At 40.2% G+C, this 25,150-nt stretch overlaps 1 protein-coding gene across 12 annotated transcripts in view; it reads left to right on the forward strand.

The window, feature by feature from the left end:
* NHSL1 (NHS like 1) overlaps positions 1-25,150 on the forward strand; it is a 289,800-nt gene that overhangs the window by 242,385 nt on the left and 22,265 nt on the right. For 8 of the 12 annotated variants that reach the window (XM_077486755.1, XM_077486759.1, XM_077486763.1 and 5 more), the window contains exons 3-4: positions 16,639-16,766; positions 18,559-18,630. In XM_077486755.1, the coding sequence (XP_077342881.1) occupies positions 16,639-16,766; positions 18,559-18,630 (200 nt within the window). The remainder of the gene's footprint in view (positions 1-16,638; positions 16,767-18,558; positions 18,631-25,150) is intronic. The other 4 variants (XM_077486756.1, XM_077486762.1, XM_077486760.1 and 1 more) reach the window with 1 other exon arrangement.

The following is a 25,150-nucleotide window of genomic DNA, read 5'->3' on the forward strand; positions in this document are numbered from 1 at the left end:
CTTAAGTATGCAACAAGAGGCCTGTTCCCCCTGTAGGTACTACCCAGGACTAATGGATCATTATATCCCATAGGGACTTGCCCCTGTGCCTTATCCTGTGGGTTCATTGCCTTTTATACACTGTGTAACTCATGTCATATCCCCTGCCAGAGGTGCTCCTGCTGCGGCTACAGAGTTCCTAGCACTTCAATTATCCTCTTCCTGTAAGCGCACTAATACGGCTACAATCACCTCAAGCACTTACTAGTAAAGACAGTAATATCTGACACCCGTAGACAGAAATCTATGGCACATTACATTTCTCAGCGGAGACCATAGATTTCTCAAAAGCTTTACAGGCATAATGAAACAGATATGCTGTTTACATACTATTGCATGCTTTGCTTAATATCAAATATACCAGAATGATGAAGTTATGCTTTAAAATTGGATTACACATTGAACACCAGGAAACAAATAAATGCTGACCAGATAGCATTTAGTAAATGTCAATGTCAAGAATTAAGACATCTTCCAAAAGATTTTCTTTTTCTTTTTATGACTTATCACTGGAGAGCACTGTAGAATGCACTGTTTGCCTCTCTAGGTTTAGATTAAAGCCCAATTAATCAAGGTAATTAATTTAAAGAAAGATACATGTATAGCTGTCACTGATTATACTGAATATCTAACTACTGTGTAGGTTTATACATCTTGTCTCAGCACTGTGGATTCTAATCCTTCTTAAGAGCTTAAGCTGTCTTATTACTAATCTCACATTGCATTGGTGGGCTGGAAGGTAACAGGGCGTTCTTTGTGAGGTGGAGGGGTCAGTCAGGTTTGCACAGATGCCCTCTGCTTTTCCCACATGTTTCAAATCTGTCAAAATGGAAACGTGCTGCTTTGGTAAATCCAGTCTGATCCATCAAATGTGTCCACGTTATCACATAGTCAGCTTACCTGTAGCAGACATTTGTCTGTAATGTATGACTGGGCAAACTGCTGTGACCAACGGCGGACTGGATTGTAATAGGGTGTTTTCTTTGAGATTGGGGGGTCACAGTCAGGTTGCACAGAAGCCCTTTGTCTTCCCACATGTTTTAAACCTGTCATCATGGAAATTGTATTGATTGGGAAAATCCTGTCTGATCTGTGAAATATGCCCATATGGTTATACTGTATAGGGCATTATAGGGGGGCATTTGTCTGTAAAGTAGATGTACTGCTGCGACCAAATAATCCAACAGGTGATAATATAATAATAGTATAGAGGTAGCTTTGCTATTTTTTTTAAAAAATTTTACCAAATTATATTACTTTTTAAAATAAACATGCCACATGCTTGGGAAACTCAAGTTTAGCTTGTGATTTAAAACCATGCATGTTTACCCTGATCTTTCATGTTTTTTTTTGTTGCCCTCTGGGGTCTGTCTCTCTATTTCCTTTGTTGGAACGGGGCACATTTTTTTATTGTCCTATTGATATATATCAGTAACCTTGATGATCAGATTTGCTATGCATGTTCCAATGGAAACTGCCTTTCGTTAGTTTCTATGCAGAAGTGAGCCTGATTTTGCACTTTCCAGCTTTAGTAAATAAACCCTATTGTGTACTTAAAGATGGGGTATGCCTGTACATGTTTAGAGGTTATGTAAGTGAAAAACCATGTCCAGTCAATCAAGGATCAAGAGATCTGGAGATACAGTCAGCGGTGCAAATTTTAATGTATCCAGTAGAAGTTAAAGTTTTTTTCCCCCATAATCATACTTATCTAAGTGGATGCAGCATCAGTCCCCCGCCGCACCTCTGCACTGAGAACCGAGCGATCGAACACTGCCGATGCCTTGGTTCTCACAGCTCCCAGGAGCGGGGAGCTGCTGACTGTAAATCAGCAGCTCTCCTCTCTGCTCCTCCAAGCTCACTGGAGGGGCAGGGAGTGGCAGTCTCAGCGGCTCACTGAGAGGCTGAGATGGGTATCAGTTCAGGCACCTGGCGAATCCAGAATTTATTATCGTGATGACACTGTGTCTGGACTGATTCCAAAGACGTCAGCGGAGAGCAGACTTCAGACCGCTGTTTGCTGAAAAAGGCTCGCAGGAGTGCAAAACGAATTGCACTCCTGTGTGACCCATTAGGAGAAGCCCAGCCAAACTAGCTCAGGCTGGACTTTTCCTTTTAAGCTTCTTCCCATCTCTCCTACTAGCTGAGCCTCACTATTGGTCAGTTATGCTGCTCATTATTAAAGGGCTGATATGGAGACTCAGTGGAGTTGATTTACTAAATCTGAAGCGTGCAAAATCTGGTGCTAGGCAATCATCTTCTAACCTCAGCTTAGTCACTAAAGCTTTGACTACCTGGAAGAAGATTTGTTTCTTTGCAGAGCTCCACCAGATTTTGCACTCTCCAGTTTTAGTAAATCGACTCCAGTAGCTGGAATGACAATGGCAAGCATTACTTGTAAAAAAAAAAAATTGATATGTTGTTTTCTTTGTAGAAAACCCCTGTTTATGATTTTTGTTTGAATTACCCAACATTTTGGCTTTGCTTTGTATTCATTTTGAAAATGGCGTTGAAAAAAATGTGGCCACGCAGTACTTCATTTTCATGGTGGATGCATGCTTTTGAGCATCAATCTCATTAATCATAGCAACCAGCCCTAAGCTGAACATTGGTCGCATGCTATAAAATCACCATGACTGATCATTTCATTTTTCTGTTCCCCGTGAGAAAAAAATGATCTTTTCACTGGGCAGGTGGTGAATATATTGTCAGACGAGATACAAAGAAAATTCACAATGGCTTGCATTCGGTTATTGTTATAAAGATAGGAAGATTGGCAGCATTATGCTGCCATGCACCAGAAGATGCGGGAACCTGATCTAACCTGGATCTCTAAGATATGGACTCACAAACATAAATACAGTGACAAGAAAAAGTATGTGAACACCTTGGAATTTACTGGTTTTCTGTAGTAATTTGCCATGAACTGTGATCTGATCCTCATCTACGTCACAACAGTACAGAGATACGCAATAGAGTTGATTTACTAAAGGCAAATACTCTGCAAGTGCACTTGCTCCAGAGCTTAGTAAATGAGGTAAAGCTTCACTTTCCAAAGAATACTCAATCACATGCAAGGAAAATAAAAATTTTGGAAAATTTATTTTTTTCTTAGTTTCTATCAGTAAATTTTGTAATTTTCCTCCTTTACTAATGTGTGCTGATGAGGCAGCACTGATAGGCGGCACTGATGAGGTGGCACTTATGGGCACTGATTAGAGGTACTAATATGCCGCACTTATGGGCACTGATAGGTGGCCCTGTAATGTGGCACTGATAAGCACTAATAGTCGGCACTGGTGGGCACTGATAGGTAGCACGGATGGGTGGCACTGATGGGGAGCAATGGTGGGCAGTACTGATGGGCAGCACTGACTAGCATCACTAATGGGCACTAATTGGTGGCACTTGTGGGCACTGATTGCTGGCATTGGTGGTGCTGTATTGTAATAAGGGCACTGATGATTGGTGCCCTGATTACATGTATGGATGTCCCCTGCAAGGAGATGCCGCTGATCAGCTCTCCTCACCACACAGTCTGCCAGTGTGAGGCGATGAGAGACGATTACCGGCATTTCCGTGTTTACATCGCATGGTTAAAGAGCCACGGCCACGGCTCTTTACAGAGATAGGGGTCACGCCAGGTCTTAGCAACACAGCGTGGCCATGATCGGCACGCTGTGGCCCCCGCTTGCGCACAAGAGCACCCGTTGATTTGACGGTGGCCGGGCGGCAATCAGTTAAGTTGATAAACATACACACAATTCTAATTTCACATGTCTTTATTGAACACACCCATTAAACATTCACAATGCTGGGGGGGAGAGTAAGTAAACCCATTGGCAAATAACTTCAATAAAAGTTAATTGGAGTCCGCAGTTTACACACCTTGAGTCCAATTAATGAACTGAGTTTGGAGGTGTGGTTTAAAGCTAGTTTTGTTAATAAAAGACATTCAAAGAGTTTAAGATTACTGTTGTAGCTGAGGTAAACCATGCCTTGCAAAAAGGAGCTGTCTGAAGACATACAATCAAGACTAGATGGATCTGCATGAGGTTGGAAAGGGATGCAAAGCCTATATATGTTATTCATGGGTTCTTCATCTCATTGAGGATTCTGTGTTGTGCCCTGGGAGTCCTCTAGGCTGGGCACCTACTTCTAGGAGGAGTAGCCCCAGTAGTAAACGATCTCCATTTATAGACCATTTGTCTGTTGACTGATGGATCCCTACACACTTTGGATTGCTTTATATGCCTTTACAGCCTTATGCAGATCCATCCTTTGCAAGGCATGGTTCAGCTGATGCATCTTATGAACAGCAATACTAACATTTTTGAATGTCTTTTATCAATCAAAGTAGTTCTAAACCACGCCTCCAAACTAATTTTATTAATTGGACACCAGGTGTGCAAAATACTGATTCCAATTAACTTTCATTTAAGTAATTAGTCTATTGGTTCACTGACTTTTTCCACCGGCACTGTGAATATTTAATGGGTGTGTTCAATAAAGACACGAGAAATGAGAATTGTTTGTGTTATCAGCTTAAGCACATTGGGGGTTATTTACTAAAGGAAAATCCACTTTGCACTGCAAGTGCACTTGGAAGTAAAGTCGCTGTAGATCCGAGGGGGACATGCAAGGAAAATAAAAAAACAGCATTTTAGCTTGCACATGATTGGATAATAAAATCAGCAGAGCTTCCCCTCATTTCAGATCTACCCATTAGATTTAGAGCGACTGCACTTCCAAGTGTACTTGCAGTGCAAAGTGGATTTGCCTTTCGTAAATAACCCCCATTGTGTTTGTTGATTAGTGTGACTTAGGTGAGAATCAGTACATATTTCATGGCAAATTAGGGCTGGTTCACACCATGAATCGCACAGGAAAAACTATTCGATCCTGTGCAATTCACAAGCGATCCAGGTGCAGAGCAGTTTCAGCCCATCTATTTGAATGGGCTGAAATTGTGCCAAACCACATCATAAGTAGTGCATGCAGTAATTTTGTAAATCGTACAGCAACCCGATTGCATGGTACTACTGTTTTTTTTGCAACATGCGCATGGGATGTCATTAAGTTAACACTGACACCTGTTACAGGACGCAAGTTTAGTGAATTTTGAATGTAATGTGAGAGACATGCATGGAACTCTGGTTTCCTGCACAGCTTTCTGGTGTGAACTGGCCCTTACTACAGAAAACTGGTTAATTCCAAGGCGTTCACATCATTTTTCTTGCCACTGTGTGACAGGGGGCCTTTCCTATTCCTGCATACGTTTGCTAGTAGGTGTCCCTCATTTCCAAATGTTGGGATGTATGCTATCTATTTGAAACCTGCGCTGACGATCTGGGTCACATGACTGAGAACGAAAGTTGCCTTACCATAAATCAGGGATATGCAATTAGCGGACCACCATCTGTTGCAAAACTACAAGTCCCATCATGCCTCTGCCTCAGGGTGTCATGCTTGTGGTTGTCAGAGTCTTGCTATGCCTCATGGGACTTGTAGTTCTGCAACAGCTGGAGGTCCGCTAATTGCATAGCTCTGCCATAAATGAACACATTTTAAAAGTTGGCTGTTAAATATCTTGTAAATTTATCTGTAAGCCTAACAATTCTGTAGTTGATGCCACAAGTGGTTATGCAACATATTGTATAAACAAGATTGACAGAATTTAGATTGTACTAGTGCTGGATTTAGTCTTGATCTTGAAAAACTTAAACTATGGTGACTTTTCCAAAAGGCTTTGTTGTGCAGCAGACTGCAGCGGTGACAGGAAATGGCCATTAAAGGCTGGCATCCTCTGGTAATTCTCCTGTAAGAATGTCTGTCTGAAAACTACCTGTCATTTTGCTTTATGCTGGTTATAAACAGAGCCAAAGCACACACAAAGAAGGAGTGCCCAGAAGACATTGGGGTTCATTTACTAATACCGGAGAGCCGAAAATCTGGTGAAGCTCTGCATATAAACCAATCACCTTCCAGGTTTTATTGTCAAAGCTTAATTGAACAAGCTGAAGTTAAAAGCTGATTGGCTACCATGCATGGCTGCACCAGATTTTGGACTCTCCAGTTTTAGTAAATCAGACCTATTGTGCTTTGGGTTCATCAATCAACTCCTGTTTCGTTAAGCTCATTTTTTTTTAGTTATAGGAAAGGATAGAGATTGCAGATTTCCTCTGCAACAGTATGGCCACGAAAGGGTAGATTATGAATATTTTATTATATGACTTGCCCCAGACTGCCCTCTGTTAAGTCATGTGTCAATAAAGTCACTCTGTGATTAATATATTCATCTCTCGATCCCCAGTTCTCATTTGGCACATCCAGTTATTCAGATGTATAAATCTATGTGGACAAACAAGCATTTAGTTTACATGTAATAGACCAGGAAAAAATACTTAAGGCCTCCTCAGCCAAGAAAATAAAATACACAGACTCTAGAACAAGGATATGCCATTAGCGGACCTCCAGCTGTTGCAAAACTACAAGTCCCATCATGCCTCTGGGTCTCATGCTTGTGGCTGTCAGAGTCTTGCTATGCCTCATGGGACTTGTAGTTCTGCAACAGCTGGAGGTCCGCTAATTGCATATCCCTGGTCTAGACACTGTGGGGGTGATTTACTAAAAGTGGAGAGTGCAAAATCTGGTGCAGCTGTGTATAGAGACCACTCAGCTTCCAGGTTTTTTTTTTTTTTGTAAAAGCTTACTTGAAGCTGAAGTTAACCACTTCAGCCCCGGAAGATTTGGCTGCTCAATGACCAGGCCATTTTTTGCGATACAACACTGCGTCGCTTTAACTGACAATTGTGCAGTTGTGCAACGCTATACCCAAACAAAATGAACGTCCTTTTTTTCCTAACAAATAGAGCTTTCTTTTGGTGGTATTTGATCATCTCTGCAGTTTTTGCGCTATAAACAAAAAAAAGGGTACATTTTGAAAAAAAAACACAATATTTTGTACTTTTTGCTATAATAAATATCCACAATTTTTTTTAAAAAAAAAGCTAATTTTTTTCTCCGTTTAGGCCGATAGGTATTCTACATATTTTGGTAATAAAAATCACAATAAGTTATATTGATTGGTTTGCGCAAAAGTTATAGCGTCTACAAAATAGGGGATAGATTTATGGCATTTGTATTATTATTTTTTTTTTTTACTAGTAATGGCGGCGGTCTGCGATTTTTATCGTGACTGCCACATTATGGCGGACACATCAGACACTTTTGACACATTTTTGGGACATTTGACAACTATACAGCGATCAGTGCTATAAAAATGCACTGACTACTGTATAAATGTCACTGTCAGGGAAGGATTAACACTAGGGGCGCTCAAGGGATTAACTGTGCTCCCTGACTGTGTTTTCTAACTGTAGGGGGAGGGGATTGACTATAGGAAATGACAGATCGGGGTTCCTAGCTGTTAGGAACTCACAATCTGCATCTCCTCTCCTCACAGAACAGGGATTTGTGTGTTTATACACATGCGTCCCTGTTCTTTCTCTCGTGGCCGCGATCGCTTGTGGCCGGCGGTCATCGCGACCGCCGGTCACGAGCATCGGCACCCCCGCAGTTCAGCGGGCGCGTGCCTGCTATACCTCTTAAAGTAGCCGACGTACAGCTACGACAGCTCGTGGGCTCATGCAGTATAATGACGGCGACTGGTCGGCAAGTGGTTAAGCCTCATACATACTACTAGTTTTTTTTTAACCCGTTGGGTGGAACGGAAAAAAAATCTGACAGCTCATGTTGGAGCGGATGTACTAACAATCTGATGTTAGTATAGTGTTATCCGCTGCTGTGTTATTGTGCAGAACACTTCGGTCAGTCCTCTCACCCAATGGGCAGACCTTTTTTGGGCATACCCCTTCGACAGAAACCAGCTTTTGTCGGACCAACTCCAGTACACATGGGCCAGTACACTCCGACTCCAGTGCACATGGACCAAATTCGGCCCGTGTGTACTAGGCTTTAGAAGATGTTTGGGCACAGCTGCACCAGATTTTGTACTCTCCAGTTTTAGTAAATCAATCCTTGTGTAATATTAAAGCTAAACCCTAGGCAGATAAAGCAAAAGATACAAAGCCATGTAAGTAACTGAATGTGACCTGGTATCGGTCTTTTGCAGTACCTGTACAGCAGGGCTGGAGTGTGAGAGAAAGAAGCAGTACAAGGAGAAATCTGAATTATAGAATCAGTTTATCAATGTTTTTTCAATGTCTAGGTTGGGTTCATGGAAGCCTGGGCTCAGGGGAAATGGGTTAAATGATGCTGGTTATCAGACTGTGGACGTGTAGTGGCAGAAAACAGTACTGCAGGAGAAACCTCTGTACTAAATAAGTACTAAGTATTGCAGAAAAGGTTGGTTTTGATATGTTATTGTTACATGGGCTATTCATTTTTATCTTATTATCGTCTAGAGCTCTTCTAGACTACAGTGGGAGAGTATGCTTAGTGATACCATGATTATTATAAATCTCTATAAAAAGCCCCCCCCCTCGCTCAAAATGACAGAATTAACAATCATCTGGGGTTGAAAAGAAGCAAACCCACTGCTTACATAGTTCTTGTAAAATTTAGATTTTCAACATGCTTTAAGAGTAAAAGAAAACCCCTTAAAATAACTAAAAGTTCGTGCAATATGATTAACTCAAGGAAATGTTTTCATTGGGTGAAATCAATGTAAACATACTCAAAGAAGCCATCGGCTGCACTCTTTTTTTTCCCTTTGATTGTTGCCCACTACTAAAGTATTTAAAACAGCTCTTTCCTTAAAGATGTTGTAAACGTCCAAAAAAAAATCCAAAAAATAAAACGCCTACAAAAAAAAAGGCATAAACATCGCATACTAGCTCATTATGAAATACTTACCTAAGAACGGTGCCATGCAGCGTCGCCCACACACCGCTGACACCTTTCCTGGAGTTGCTTCTGGGTTTGCAGGCTCCGGCGCTGTGATTGGCTTGAGCCGCGATGATGTCCCTCCCACGTATGTGGCCGGTTACAGCATGGGCCCTAAAGAGACAGTACGAGTGGGCCGTTCCTTCAATGCGTATGCGCCGATGATGTCGGCGGCAGTGTATATAGTAAATATCTCCTAAACGGGGCAGGTTTAGAAGATATTTACAGTACCTAGAGGTAAGTCTTATTATAGTCTTACCTGTAGGTAAAGTTAAAGAGGAAGACTTTACTTCCTCTTTAAATGGATGAAGACTTCCATGGAGGCCAGGAGCCGAGGGATAGAATTACCAAACTCTTGGCGTTTGCAGGTGCAAACATGAAAGCGGGCTCATCTTATTCTCCAGCCATGTGAAAACGATTCCTTGTTTTTACAATAACACAAAATGTCATGTTATCTTTGAACTGTCTTTATGTTGAGTTTTTTTTTGCTTTCCCATAAAGGGACAATATATTCACCTCATGCGGCCTTTGTCATTTGTATGTAGGCATGGAATTCGTGTGCGTGGGAATGATTGCCTCACGCCACAAAGCATGAGCTAATGAGTTATTGTAAGAGGTTTTATTGCTTTATATACCCCTAAAAGAAAGCCACCACACCTGCCCAGACATGCTATCCTCCTCCGAATGACTTCATTCTCTGGCTTCAGGCCTCTGTAATGTGGTGCTGGAGTGTCGTTTATAAACTGACCATTTACTGAATATTTCTCACCAAGGTTCAGTCTTATACAACCCCTTGGAAAATGTTCATTCAATTGTTTAATTGTGTAAAAAAAAAAAAAGAAAAACTAATCATAGACATGCCTCAAAACTATTTTCATTTAATATTCCAACCTTCTGCCTTTAAAGTGGTTGTAAACCTTTACAGACCACTTTGTGCTACAGGTAAGCCTATAATATGGCTTATCTGTAGCTACCCAGGATATCTCCTAAACCTGCGATGAATGCACCAAAGACATTGTTAAAATTGGTGGACCTACCCTCCAATGGACTAGACTTTTTTTTTAAATAAACATACGTTTGTCTGTCTAGACTTTAAAAATGGTAGGGGGGACAAGAGGGTGTGAGATAGTCTACTTAGGCTGGCCATAGACAGAGCAAATTTCTTTCCTGCAACTACGAGTGTTTACCCAGCGGGAGGGCGGGTGAAGCCGTCTACGCCAGGAGGTGACCCCAGCCGCTAGAAATAATCGCATGTAAAATCTGACAGGCTGGATGTAACCAAGTTGATTAATTGATTAACTTAGGTACTTTCAGCCTGCCCATACATGGTACAAATTCACACTGTCTATGGTAAGCTTAAGGAGCTGCTTTTCAGATGGGACTGAAAATATTCCTTTTTTGTCCCATTTATTGGGCTTACCCAATGATTGTGTTGTTTTTGGCCTATTTGTATATGTTTGTTGCTTTAGAAAAAAAATAAGATCCTCCTCAGAAGGTGTGAAATTAAATATTTATAAATAAAAAATACAAAATATTAAATTCATTTAGAAATATCAGCTTCCAGGTTTTGTTGTCAAAGCTTAAAGTGGTTGTAAACCCTTACAAACCACTTTGACCTACAGGTAAGCCTAGATTATGGCTTACCTGTAGGTCCAAGAACTATCTCCTAAACCTACATGGTTTAGGAGATATTTACAAAAAGACAGGCACCACTGTCTACGGCGTGCAGGTGCACTTGGCATGCTGCTGCTAACGGCCATATGCCGTTAGTGGCGGCTCCCGTGCGCATGCACAGGAGTGACGTCATCGCTGCTCCGGCGCTGTGAGTGGCCAGAGCAGCGATACCCGGAAGAAGATGGACGCTCCCTGCTACAGGGGACAGCGGTGACATTGCTGGCTCCTGTAACAGGTAAGTGACACATAATGGGCTACTATGCGATGCCCCATTATGCTTTAGCTTTGCAGGGAGACAAAGAGGAAGTAAACCCATCAGGGTTTACTTCCTCTTTAACTGAACAAGCTGAAGTTAGAACCTGATTGGCTACCATGCACAGCTGCACCAGATTTTGCACTTTACAGTTTTAGTAAATCTCCCCCATAATGGCATGTTTCCATTTTATTCCAATCTAGTTTTATGACTGCCAGCTGACTTTAAACATTAGAGGCACCAGCTTGTCATTATAGTCTATTCTCTGCTGGTGAATGACATCAGTATGTGCAAGAAGAAAAGTCAACCCTGATATTACACTGACCCTTGTAAAAATCTGTCTCCTACTATGATAACCAGGGAGGAGGGTCAAGAATGTTTACCTAACATCAAGAGATACTTTTAAAAGCACTGTCTACTTACAACTGCCCAGAAATACATTTAAAGAAAAGCTGACACCAGGGAAACATGTAGGCTGCCACACCCCTCCTTCCAAAAATTGCTGGTCTCGTGGCTTCAGTAGTTTGACTCGCTGACCTAGATCATGTCTACAGAAAAAGCTATCAGTCTTTCATGAACTGCTTACGTGTTCTAGGTTAGTGCCCTATAATGTATGGGTCCTCATACCAGCCAGGAAACAAACATTTTTAGAAAGAGGTCAGCAATGACAGCTTCCATACTTTAGCAGGCAGGTTTTCTATTAGCAACATTTGTACCCAATGTATTAACAGAGAACAGTGTACAACACCGAGTGCACCTGTGGCCAACTCAAGCAAGGTTTTGTAAAAGCATAGCTTGTAGTACAACAAAACAGCTTACCAGTGATGTTGGATCTGTTTCTTTCTCCCATTGAGTAATAGGAACCATTTGTTCCATGCAAATATCAACTCAGACTTGCAAGTTGATAGTTACCACCAATGCAATGCAAGGTGTAATGTAATGCTGAAGGTACCCTCACCCACCACCACCTCTCAGATCACTGTGACTGCCAACAGAAGAGGGGCTTTGTCAACGCTGGGTGGTCTCTGCTCTCATGTTTCTGGGCATGTCCCTGATGACAACCTAAGCTTACCAAGAGGTAATGTCAGTCACAGTGATCTTGTCACCGAAGTACAAAGAGTCTCCTCTGTGTTGTAGAGTTACAGTGCAGCACTTGGCTGGGGCCTACTGGTTGATGTACTCCCTGGAAATGGCATCACACTGGTGGGGAAAAGTAGACTGTGGCCCTCCTGGATATATCCTCATTGTTTCACAAGTGGGCAAATGGGGTCACTGTAACAGCTAATTAATGAATGCATAGGCTGTAAGGGGTAAAAGATAGATAGATTTTACTCTCTCCATATGTATATCTTTTTCATGCCAAAACTAACTAGTCAAAACCAATATTTCTATGGCATTCAATGAAAAAAACAAAACAAAACCAGAAGCAAAAATCTATTGAATTTCTTTTTCTGATTCATCATTCTCTTTTGTGGGTGCACATATAGGCCAGCATCAATGAGGACCACAGTGGGCGTTGATTTACTAGAACTGGACAGTGCAGAATCTGGTGCAGCTCTGCATAGAAAACCAATCCGCTTCTAGTTTTTTTGTTTTGTCAAAGCTTAATTGAACAAGCTGAAGTTAGCTGCACCAGATTTTGCAGTTTCCAGTAGGGTTGCACTGATACCAGTATCGGTGCCGATGCTAAGCATTTGCGTGAGTATCGGTACCCACACAAATGCTCCGATACCCGAAACCGATACCGGAAGTGACATCTTCTCCCCTCCAGCCGGCTGTCTTCTCTGGCGGGTGCCATCCTCACCTCCTCCTCCCCTCTAGCGAGTGCGAGTACTCTGTGTAAAAAAATAAAAATAAATGGTATTGGTGCATCCAGTTTTATTAAATCAACCCTTATATGTACGTCATGTGCCCAAAAGAACAACAAAGCCAAGCACATGCTATTTTACCTATTAATGACACCATTTAGGTTGTCTGTAAGTACACGGTCAAATGATGGAGACCAACCAACCCATCATGCATACTACTCCAGCTGCCTTGTTCCCTCAAGCTGAAGAGTCTGTTCTTTCAAATAACTTCTGGATTTCTGTGTGTCTGCTGAGTAAGGTCTGTAGAGCAACATCTGCAATGCAAATCTGTGTAACACCCAGGAACACGAACATCTTTGCATGGGGGATACGCGTTTGCAAATGAGAGAGATTTTGTGGTAAGCAAGAATCCTTAAGATTTGTATACACAGAAGCATAAAATGCTACCACAGTGGAAAACATATTTTGATAAGAATTAACAGGAATGCTGCTTCACAGCAGTTTTTTTTATTTAGTAAAACAAAGAGCTATCTCCATTCTAAGTGGGTAACAATCCTGTAGTACTGGTTTCAAAGTAAATTTACTTCTGGAAACCTATCTGCATGGAGTTTGTTAATAGAACCCACTTATTGAACTGTATTATGAATGAATAGAATGCTAAATAGCAAAAATTACGTATTAACTGTCACCTACCTGCTCGAAAAACCATCTATACCTACAGCACTCACTGAATTTTAAAATGAAAATGATGATGTTTCGTCATAGTAAACAGGGAAGAAGATTTTTTTTTTTTAATTGTTTATTTTGTAAACATTGGGTGTTTGTGTCATGCCAGCACAATTGATCCCCTCGAGGTGGACTTCCACTTCCGTAGAGGGCCAGGAATTTATGGAGTATCCACAAGCAGTTGTGACATTGTAAACCACCTCATGACTTAGTCCACCTGCATGCATTAGAAAGCTTAGTACCTACAACTGATAGAAAACAAATTATACTACTTAACCTATTCCAGAGTACATGGCATGGAGGAAGTCTGGATTACAAAAGGCCGGAAACCGAGTGACTAAGCACCTAGGGTATTATTCAGGGCTAAAAACAAGCATAGTTTGTGAAAAGTGAGCTTACATGAACCCGTATACTTAAATTCAGTATCACTTACTGTGATCTTTATGAATAGGTCAATGGGAAATACAAGTACTGGATATTTGTACAATAAGCCCATTCATGAAGGGTCCAGTTCAGTTACTTCAGACAGATGTGATGACATAATGATCTGGATTGAATTGAATAAGGGGTTTAGTGTGCTTTTACAGATATATAAAATTTAATTCAGATGCATCTGTCACACACAGTTCAGGTCAAGCGTCCTCTCTATGGCTTTGATTTACAAACCATTCAGAAATGGTTCAGACTTAACATCTAGTACATGTTATGTGTTTTGCAGGAAGCGTTCCCGTCTTAGGGATGCAAACAGTGTAGAAAGATGTGTATTATGTCTCATTGAAGATGACGGCTTTGAGCTACCTTTAAGATGTACGAAAACATATATAGGCTTATTTAATGTCAGCACAATAACACACATAAACATATATATATATATATATATATATATATATATATATATATATATATATATATATATATATATTTTTTTTAATATATATATATATATATACACACACACACACACACACACACATTTTATATATATATATATATATATATATATATATATATATATATATACTGAATGTAACTGTATGTGCTGTAAATCCCTACATTGACCGGAATGTAGAAATCTACTTCAATGATCATCTGATCAGCCAAGCAGGTCTTATATTACCCTAATACATCCAAGACATTCAGATCTTACATTATCAGAATACATTTTCTGTATTAAAGTTGGACTTACAGAAAAACAGCTTAAAGTGTAACTAAAGGCAAAACTGGTGTGGAGATGGATTAGATAGTCCCCATTAAGGAGATCACCCTCTCTATTTGTCCTGTTTACCATTATCATTGAAAGTAACAGAAAATCACAGATTTTGGTTTGACATCAGAACTAGTAATAGAGGGGAAATCTTCCAATGGGGACACTAGTACCGCAGCCCCTGGTGACACCCCTAGATTCCCTCACTTTGGAAGGATTTTCTCTTGCTTCCTGTTTTGGCTATGGGACAGGAAGTGAAGGGAAATCTCCCCTATGGGCCATAGATGGAAAGAAAAACTGACAGGGGTTATTACCCTCTTTTACTATATCCAAAATGAAGTTCCTTTAGTTACACTTTTATACAATATAAAAAAATATATATGTATAGGTTTTTAGGCCTGTAAAGTAAGTTTTCTGATTTATACCCCACAAGCAAGCTGGCAGATGACACTTATTTTCTGGTTAAACAATCAAGCCTTCTACATCTTCTCTCTGTCTCCAAATTGTTTGGTTGACATGGAATTAATGTCATTGTAACCTATCTGCCCTACTGTAGCAAGGAGGTGATACAGAAAGTGGTAAAGCTGCATCAGGAATTAACAGTAATGATACTATATAGTGCAGGGGTGTCAAACTCAATTTTATTACAGGCCGCATCAGCACGGTTGCCCTCATAGGGTTAGAGGTATTTGGGGTGCACTACATATTGAGTGCAGAGTTTAGGAGTGTGTGATGTACAGAGTGCAGAGTTCAGGGGTGCGCTATGTACAGAGTATGTAAGCTATGAGTAAGCTCTGATTGTAGTGCGAAACGCGTCAGCTTTTCCTGTACCCTGTTATTCATTTTGCTGTGGATTTTTTGATTTTGTTTTGATGTGACCCACGTTGTTTCAATTAAAGATAGGATTTCAAGTCTTTTTCCAGTGTGCGGCTATCCAGAGTTTTGTCCTGCTTGTTTGCTCAGTATGTACAGAGTGTAGTGTTTAGTATTGCACCATGTGCAGAGTGCAGGGGTGCATTTTGTACAGAGAGCAGGATTTAGAAGTGTGCGCTATGTATAGAGTTCAGGGTTTAGGGGTGCGCTATGCACAGTGTATAACCCCTAACCCCCCCCCCCCCCCCATCCCGCACCCCACTGCAAAAATTACTTGAATCTCTCTCTCCTACCTGGTGTGGCTCTAATACCTCCCTGTGTAGACAGTTCTGCCTCACCTTGCAAGGAGATTGTTCTCTCTCTCAGATTATGAAGCTATGTCCCCACCATAAGTGTGTGCAGGGATCTGTTAGTTCCAGGAGCCACTGAGAGCAAAGATGTCCCTTGTAAACCCAGAAGGCTTCTGTGTTTACAATTGACAGCAGGGAGTGAGAGAGGAGGGTGAGAGCCAGAGGTGGCAGAATGGAGTTTAATCGTCAGCCGCATAAGGGGATTTTCACTGTCAAAGCAGGAAGGATGTGGAAATCTCTTCCACAATCGGTGGCGTCAGCAGGAAGTATGGAAAGATTTAAAAAACTCTTGGATGTGCATCTTAGCGAAAACAATATTATGGGGATATGGGAAATTATTTTCTACACGGACACACACACACCAACACAGGTTGAACTGGATGGACTGTTGTCTTTATTCAACCTTACCAACTATGTTTCGGCTGCAAAACTGGGTATGAAGGCCACATAACCAGGTCTGGTTGCATGGGTTTGACATATGTGGTGTAGTGAGTTGGACCTGTGTAAATTACAACATCAGTTGTAAATAATTTCATATTCTGTGGTAGGTAAACTGTAAAAAATATGTATCTCAACCGCATATTTGCCTGTGTGCTTGGACCTTCGCTTTAACTTCTGGGAGTAAAAGTAAAGTCATATTGATGATTATTCTGTGGAATGCATTATGTGTCCTACCTCAGTTTGCAAACTTTTCATCTAATAAAATTTCTTGATGACCCTTAGGAGTTGTACTAAAGATAATTATTTTGTGGTATGCAATGACCAGGTTAGTAACCCTATGTTTCCTTGTACCTTTTTGAGCAGAATGTGACAAGCTTCGAAGGGATGGCTATCGCAGCTCCCAGTACTATTCCCAAGGACCAACATTCTCCTCCTCTCCAAGCATGGTTTGCACAAGTTATCCAGAAGATGATGAAGAATACAGTCGAAAGGTATCCCAGTCAATTATTTTTTTGTACCATTTATCCAGTAATGAAATGCTCAGTGAAACATACATATCCCTGGTTAATTCCACTGATATAGTTATATGATTAGAACATGGAACATAAGGCTAATTTAGTGGAGATACATGTTACATTAAACATACAACTCATATAACTCTCCAGTAAGGTAATGGATAACAACACTGTAGTCCAGTTAACAGGGTTGGTCTGAAAATATTACCTCCCTGGGCCCTACTTTATCAACATTCAAACCAATACAGCCCATTGGTAGATAGAAAAAAAGTGGTTCATGACAATAAAGAAATAATAAAAAAACTACCTGCTACCCAAAACTGTAGCAGGTAGTCATTTTATGGACTGACGTGACCTTTGTGAATTTCACTGATCCCTGATCTTGAAGTGGTTAAATAGGATGGCTTTATTTTCATTAAAGAATTCTTTGAAGTGCTTTCATGATTCACATCTGAATATATTGAAACACCTGCTTTGTGTGCGCAGCTTTTTCCAGAACTCATCTTACCAAGCTGTATAGCTGATGAATGAGGGCTGGGGGAGGGTGTGATGGGAGGATAGAAGAGATTTGGGTAAGAAATTAAGAGGCAGACGAGCTTATGGAAAGCATTTTAAATGCTGATAGGTGCCTTTGCTGTGTTATTTTTGCTGCTTTTCAGCCTGTCATCCTGCCGTTTTCAGTTCCTGGCTGGTGACAGATGGGATTGGTAGGCATTGTACATCGTTTTCTCTGTCACTAAAGCTTCATTTGGAGCAGGATTTTCTCCATTAGTTAAATTAACCTTAGAAAGGAAGAACTATGTGCAGGTTCTCTTTGTTGTTAACATTTTCAAGAGCTACAGCTACATCGGTATCAATTCTGGTATTGATCTGTAATTACGCTGGCTGAAGCTATTTTCCAGTATGGAGTGTAGCAGCGTGTAAACATCATAATTTCCGTTCATAACTGAAAGTGGTTGTATTGCCTATGATAAGACGGCTGTAGGTGAGACAACTCTTTCATACCATAAAATAATACAGTTTGATAAAGGATAATAGCAGTAGAAACTTTGTAGCGTGACACCCTGAACCAGAACGTCTACAAGACGAGCAAGGCTGAAGTCTGGTGATGATGATGTCTATGGGGCCCAGCTACAGCCTTCATACTCTTGGTGTAAACCAGGGGCATAGCCCTTTATACTCTTGGAGTAAACCAGGGGCATTGCTCTTCATACTCTTGGAGCAAACCAGGAGCAATGTTCTTCATACTCTTGGAGCAAACCAGGAACATTGCTCTTCATACTCTTGGAGCAAACCAGGAGCATTGTTCTTTATACTCTTGGAGCAAACCAGGGACATTGCTCTTCATACTCTTGGAGCAAACCAGGAGCATTGTTCTTTATACTCTTGAAGCAAACCAGGGACATTGCTCTTCATACTCTTGGAGCAAACCAGGAACATTGCTCTTCATACTCTTGGAGAAAACCAGGGACATTGTTCTTCATGCTCTTGGAGTAAACCAGGGGCATAGTTTAATCGGTCAAAGTTGTGCATCTGCTGGTCATTTCACAAGGGACAATGCACTTGCAGATGGTGGTGCCTTCTGGAGCAGACCATGCAATCCTTATAAATGTCACTTACAATGGATGGGGTCCCCATTCTGTCCCAAATCAGAAATAACCAATATGGACACATTTTTGGTATACACACACTGAACGTTTGATGCTTAGCTTATTTCATATACTATTGTCTGTGGCATGCTTTTACATTCTCTCTCTTCTTCACACAGTCTAATGTGTTAGGATGCATCTGTCAATCTTGCCATAGTGTATGCTGTTGCTTGGTGCCCTGGAACATTAAGGTACAGAGGCAGTAGCTTAGACACACCCAGCCAGATGGGTTTAAGGGCCGTAGAATTAGAAAATCTACAGTGCTTTCATTTTTTTTTTCTTTTATAATTTACCCTCAAATTTAAACTGATGTAAGGGGCCACTAATCCCAAAATAAATATCGCATTGATCCGAGTATAGTTAAAAGTACATACCATAGTTCCAATGCATTGCATGGGCTATAAATGAGTGGAATTTTCTCCCATCTCAGTTTTCAAGGACTAGCTCAATATTTTCCAGAATGCCAGTTCATTGTTAGGTATTGCTGGCCCTACAGGCTTAGAAAAGTGACTTATAAATTTCAACACACCACTCGTTATAAATAGGCCCTGTAGTGGTCATTTGTAGTAATTCTTATGTACCTTATAGCAGAAATTGTATTCGCATGCTTACCTAAAATCTTTTTCTGAGCCTGTGGGGGAAGAGTCACAATCCCATAATAACTTATAAAGCTGTCCTTTAAAATCAGTCATTTGGCACGAAATAGTTCACACCATTTAATAATACTTTATTAATCAAAACCCAATGCTCTATTTCTTTTCTTCTAATTGAATCACATATTGCATTGAAATTTGAAGACATTATTAGAAATGTCTTTATCTATGACAACTTGTATTTTAGGTTTAGTGGTCCTTTAACCCTAAAAGCACTGTTTGGTGATTTTACTCTGCTTTTTGATCCTGTGGTGTAATCAATGATCAAAGTACTAAAAAACATTGCAAAAATATATGAAAAATTATATATTATGTTGAAGCACAGTGATGTTTCCTGTATTTGAAGAGCAGTAAAGAGGCCTGTGGCCTATGCAATAGCCTTGCAGATCTCTCCTCTGTAGTCGGTTAACTTTACTACAACCTCTAAAATATTTATATTTCTCATTGTTGCCTTGAAAATAATACATCATTTTGCAAAACACAACAATTTGCTTCACATAGCTATAATCTTTAACAATATGAATTTCAGTAATGAAAGAAACAGGATCCGTCCTTTCATTATTTTGGTGTAGCAGATGAAAGGAAGATTCTGATTGGGTTATATTATGTAATGTATACACTGCTGCAGGATCAGATTACAGAGCAAAAAGCAATCTCCAGTCTTAATCAATCAGTTAATGATGCTTATGCATATTATAGCCTAGTTCAGTCTTAAACCTTTTCTAGGAATTCTGCTGTGCTTGTTATTAGTATACAATATAATAATGTATTGAATGAAAACGAACCCAATAGCACGGATCTACCCCTTGGTAATCCACAAGGATTTAATCTACATATTCCTAGTTTCACAAGTAGGAAGATGCTCAATAAGGCCTGGTTCACACCTATGCATTTTTTCGTGCGTTTTCAGTTTTGCAGAAACACACTACAGTCCATTAAACATGGTTTCCTATGGGTCATGTTCACATCTGTGCATTTTATGGAAAGGGCCAGGGACTTTTTTTCTGGTTTTTGGTTTCATAGACTTCAACAGATCAAAAATGTGTATTGAAAAATGCGAAATGCACCAGGAATGAGCAAACTGTAACCTCAATAGGTGTGAACCAGGCCTCAAAATCAATAAGGTAAATTTAGGGCCAATTTAGGCTGGATTCACACCTATGCATTTTTTGTGCTTTTTGCATTTTTCAGATTTGTACTACAGAACGTGTTCCATAGGAAACCATGGTAAATGGACTGTAGTACAGATCTGCAAAAAGCACTAAAAATGCATAGGTGTGAATCCAGCCTAACACTGCAAGTGATATGTAAGAGTGAGGACAATCCATCTATGTTTCCAGTATTAGCAAAAAAAAAACAACAGAAAATAGATGATCCTTTATGTTGTACTTACAAATACTTTAACACTATTTTAACGTCCCAATATGTTAGCAAAAATTTGAGCAAAATATACCACATTAAGGTAAACACATGGTGTTTACTACGTGGCCTCTGTGAATATGGCAGTGTTTAGATACTAAGGACTTTCTAACTCCCACCAATGTGTGTTGAGCTCTGGTCCTCATGGACCACCAGCAGTGCATGTTTATCAGCTCTCTTCAGAAATGTTCTCCTTTTTGGTAGTGTGTGGACAACCTCACAACCAGAACTGGGGACAACCTGCACTGTTGGCCAACATTGTATAGCAGAGCTGAAACACTACTGATCTACAACCTAGATTTTTCAGCTGGAGTGTAGTGCTGAAATCTGCAGTAGGCAAATATGGGATGGAAGGCAGGCATCGGAGATAACTCATAACATCATATTCTGCTACTTTGACTACTCATACAGCATATGCCCCTCAGAATGAATCTATGAGAAATCACGGGGGTCGATTTACTAAAACTGGAGAGTGCAAAATCTGGTGCAGCTCTGCATAGAAATCAATCGGCTTCCAAGTTTTTAGTCAAAGCTGAAGATAGAAGCTGATTAGCTACCATGCAGAGCTGCACCAGATTTTGCACTCTCTCATTTTAGTAAATCAACCCCCAAGTCAACCACTATTGGACTATATTTTGGGTCTTGTGTATTCTTTCTTCAAACTGCAGAATTTTTACTCAGTCAGTCACTGAGTCAGACTTATTGCATACACACAACCTGGCAATTAGCATTTAAAAGGACAGGAAACATCAGATCAACAAGCATGTTAATTACAAGTCTTTGGATGGGTTGAACTAGACAAATCATTTGCCCATGTAAAGCGAACAGTCTTTACATACTTTGTGACTTGTACACATTTAATTATAAAAGCTTTTAACAATCGTCTAAGACAACAGTGCCATCTGCTGGTGCACAAAGGTAAGGTCAAAAGCATGCAGCGTATTGTAATAGTCTTTGCTTGCTTGTACGTAAATATTAGTGAGCTTCAGTTTTGACCAGCTTTTGTGGATTATTATTATTTTTAGGGCAGTGTTGTCTGTAGATTTAAAAACCATAGCGCAAGGTCTATCCTTTCTGAAATTTGCTAAAAGCTCGTTTAAAACCAACACCGCCATAAAGATCTGTATTCAACACTCCTAAATGGTAGCTAAAAGGTGTTTTAAAGGCTCAGTGCCTAATGAAGCTGAACAATTCTGTGTATTTTTGGCCTTGGTTTGTAAAGTAGCGAGGAGCCCTGTGAGCTTACATATTAGAGTCATCTTATAATTGTGACTTGCACAAGTATAAGCTTTTATGCATACCTTTCTCTTTACACTGGCAAATCATTTGTCTAGTATAATCCGTCTAGTGTCCTGTAATCATGCTTGTGATTTTTAACTTAAAAAATGTTTCATATATTCAGAAATTAACCAATGCATAACCTTTTGGAACAAAATGTAATAGATGGATTAAAACTGTTTTAAATTGCCCAAAAGCATTATAAAATAATTTAAAGAGGTGTTTATGTCCTGTATCCTGAATCCTGTCTCCATCTGTGCTTGACACGAGCCAACATGTGCAATCAGATTTAATAAGCAAATGCTGGAACAGCTACAAATCCCAGAGGACTCTGAACACTGGTGACAAAACACCTCCTTATGTTTTCCATCAAAGAACATATTCATTTCCTTTATTAATGGGAATACGATCATTTTAAAGTAACATTACAATAAGTGGCCTTACAGTGAATACAGTTAATATGCGGTTTTCACTTAGATGGATATTTTTTCAAGTGCAGCATCTAAAATCACTGATGAATGATAGTTCAGCATGTTCTCAATACCAAAACTTAAGTAGCAAAAAAGTGTTCCAGGCTTCAGATAAATGGTCTGTTTACTTTATGTAAACTCAAAGGTTTCTTTCAGACAGGTGGTATGCTTACCACCCTTGGAAAAGCAGTTCAAGACACCACACTTTTCAGAGGGTGGTAAAGCAGCAACTGACAGGCTTTCAGAGGTGCTAGTGCCAGCTCCTGATGCCCATTTTTTTTTTATATTATTGCTCAACGTCAATTTTATATTGAAGGACCACTCCCCAACAACAACCCAAGTGTTTGCACGATGCAGCCCTATTGATCTTAATGGGCAACTTTAACAGGTGGTGTGCACAGCCCTATCAGGCTGTAATATTAGGATACAGTTGGGCAGCCAGGTAGCAATAAAACCGTGGCTTCGCTGCCTGTTAACACCCCCACCCCCAGTTGCCCATGGCAAAACGAGCCCAAGACCAGCATTTCTCAACCTGGTCTCAACCCCTGCTAATAATTACTAGATATACATGTAGCTCACTGTACATTAGTGTGATGGTCAGTGGGAAGAATGCTCCTTATATTTGTGGTTAGTTGCAGGAATATCCCCTTGCAGATGGCTAAAAAGATCATTGGTGTCAGTGGAAACTTCTCCTTGCTCAGTCAACCCTAGAAACGTCTAGAGCAGTGGTTCTCAACTTCTGTCCTCAAGACCCACTAATAGGCCGGATTTTAAGTATTACCTTGGGGAGATGCAGACTAGAATACAGCAATCACTCAGCAGCAAATTATATCACCTGTGATGTATTTCAGTTATCTTGCAAACCTGGTCTGTTAGTGGGCCATGAGGACAGGAGTTGAGAACCACTGGTCTAGAGGGACCCTGGAATTCCACAGTTGAGAAAGGCTGCTATGAAGTCCCCAGCTTTGAAATGTGAATAAACCATTTGGTTTGGCTAACTTGAGTTATAATTGGTATGGCCCTAGACATTAAGGGCCCATTTTGTGCTTGCCAGTGTGCATAATGGGTGTGAAATGTACCAGGTATCAGTCTCTGAAAAATGCCATGTGCATGTGTTTTATATCAGAACATTTTACTTATTAATCTGGAACATCTGAGAACTGGACCATTTGTTTGGACAAAGATAGACCATACTGGCCCCAGAGCTCTGTTTCATTTATTCATTTGTCCCATGTACACACATCTGTGGTTCTGGACCAAGGACAAGGTGATTAGATGTGTCCTTATGTACCTCCTCAGTAAATTCTGCATTAATAAAAGCTGCATGCAACTACTCCTGAGCCCTAATTAACTTTTTTCTAGGCATTTCTACCTTTGTTCAAGCTAGTGGCTACTTATGAGGTCTTCTAAAAAGTCTAATTTGGCAGCTTTCTTGAACTTTTAACATACGACTAGACTCTTCACATGACATTTTGGCCAGTGGAGGGTAGATTTATATGAACCTATGGATTTTATGTTATCTTAGATATAGTTATAGTAGGTGAGGTTGATAAAAGATACAAGTCCATCAAGTCTAACCTATGTGTGTGATTATATGTCAGTATTGCATTGCATATCCCTGTATGTTGTTGTCATTCGGGTGCTTATCTAATAGTTTTTTTAAACTATTGATGCTTCCCGCTGAGATCACTGCCTGTGGAAGGGAATCCTTGCCGCTCTTCCAGTAAAGAACCCTCTACATAGTTTAAAGTTAAACCTCTTTTCTTCTAATTTTAATGAGTGGCTACAGGTCTTGTTAAAGTTTTATCCCTATTCTGGGGTCACCAGCATGGTATTTGTTTTATTGAAATCATATCCCCTCTCAAGGGTCTCTTCTCCAGAGAGAATAAGTTCAGTGCTCGCAACCTTTCCTCATAACTAATATCCTTCAGACCTTTTATTAGCTTTGTTGCCCTTCTTTGTACTCGCTCCATTTCCAGTACATCTTACACGAGATAAGACAGCTAGCTGGTTTAATGAATATAAATGAAAAAAAAAGAACAATTAAAATGCTGACATATGGGTATCTTTGTGCGGGAACTCTTCACTATATGTTTTACAAAATATTAGGTTAGGTATTTTTATGGTAAAATTAGGAAAATTGCCCGACTGCTGTATTTGAAGCACAATGTGGCTTTTTTTTAGTAGAATGGAAGTAAAGTATATTTACACCCTGTAACCAACATACTGTATGACTGCTAACATACTTAGTTTAATGCACTTCTGTTAATGTTACCTTTGAAATTTTCAATAAAAGTTTAAGGGTCCATGCACATTGGGCTTGAAAAATGGCAGCTCTTTTGTCAGAACAAAAATGCGCACGTAGCGTGTTCTTGTACAGGCGTTTTTTTCTGCCAGAAAACTCTTCTCAAAAATGCAAAGACGTCATATTGTGCTTGGACACAGAATATCATTGAGCTGCTAGAGGCAAAGGCAAAAAAACTCCTGTGGAAAGCAGCATTTTTTGAAGCCTAGTGTGCATGGACCCTTAGGCAGGGTACACATATATGTGGCGTGGCTTCATGCCTGGGGTCCGATGCGCCCCTGTTCACTGGTTCAGGTACACATCGGGTCTGAATTTTTGCACCTGAATTGGAGCCAAAGACAGACAGCACCCTTTTTAAATGCGGATGACAGCCACTCCCGAACCCGGGTGAACCGGCTCCATTGAGAGCCGGTCATACTCATCTGTCATGCAAATTGGATGTGGGTAAACCACATCCAATTCGCATATGTGTGAACCCAACCTTAAAGTGTATTTACTACATATTAAATTAGTTACTTCTATGGTAATTGATATTATAATACTATACATTTGAAGTACAATGAGGCTCATTTTAAAAAGTGGAACC

The sequence above is a fragment of the Lithobates pipiens genome, unplaced genomic scaffold (genome assembly GCF_037356315.1).
Source record: "Lithobates pipiens isolate NorthernLeopardFrog02 unplaced genomic scaffold, aLitPip1_a1.2 Scaffold_18, whole genome shotgun sequence".
Taxonomy (NCBI): Eukaryota; Metazoa; Chordata; class Amphibia; order Anura; family Ranidae; genus Lithobates; species Lithobates pipiens.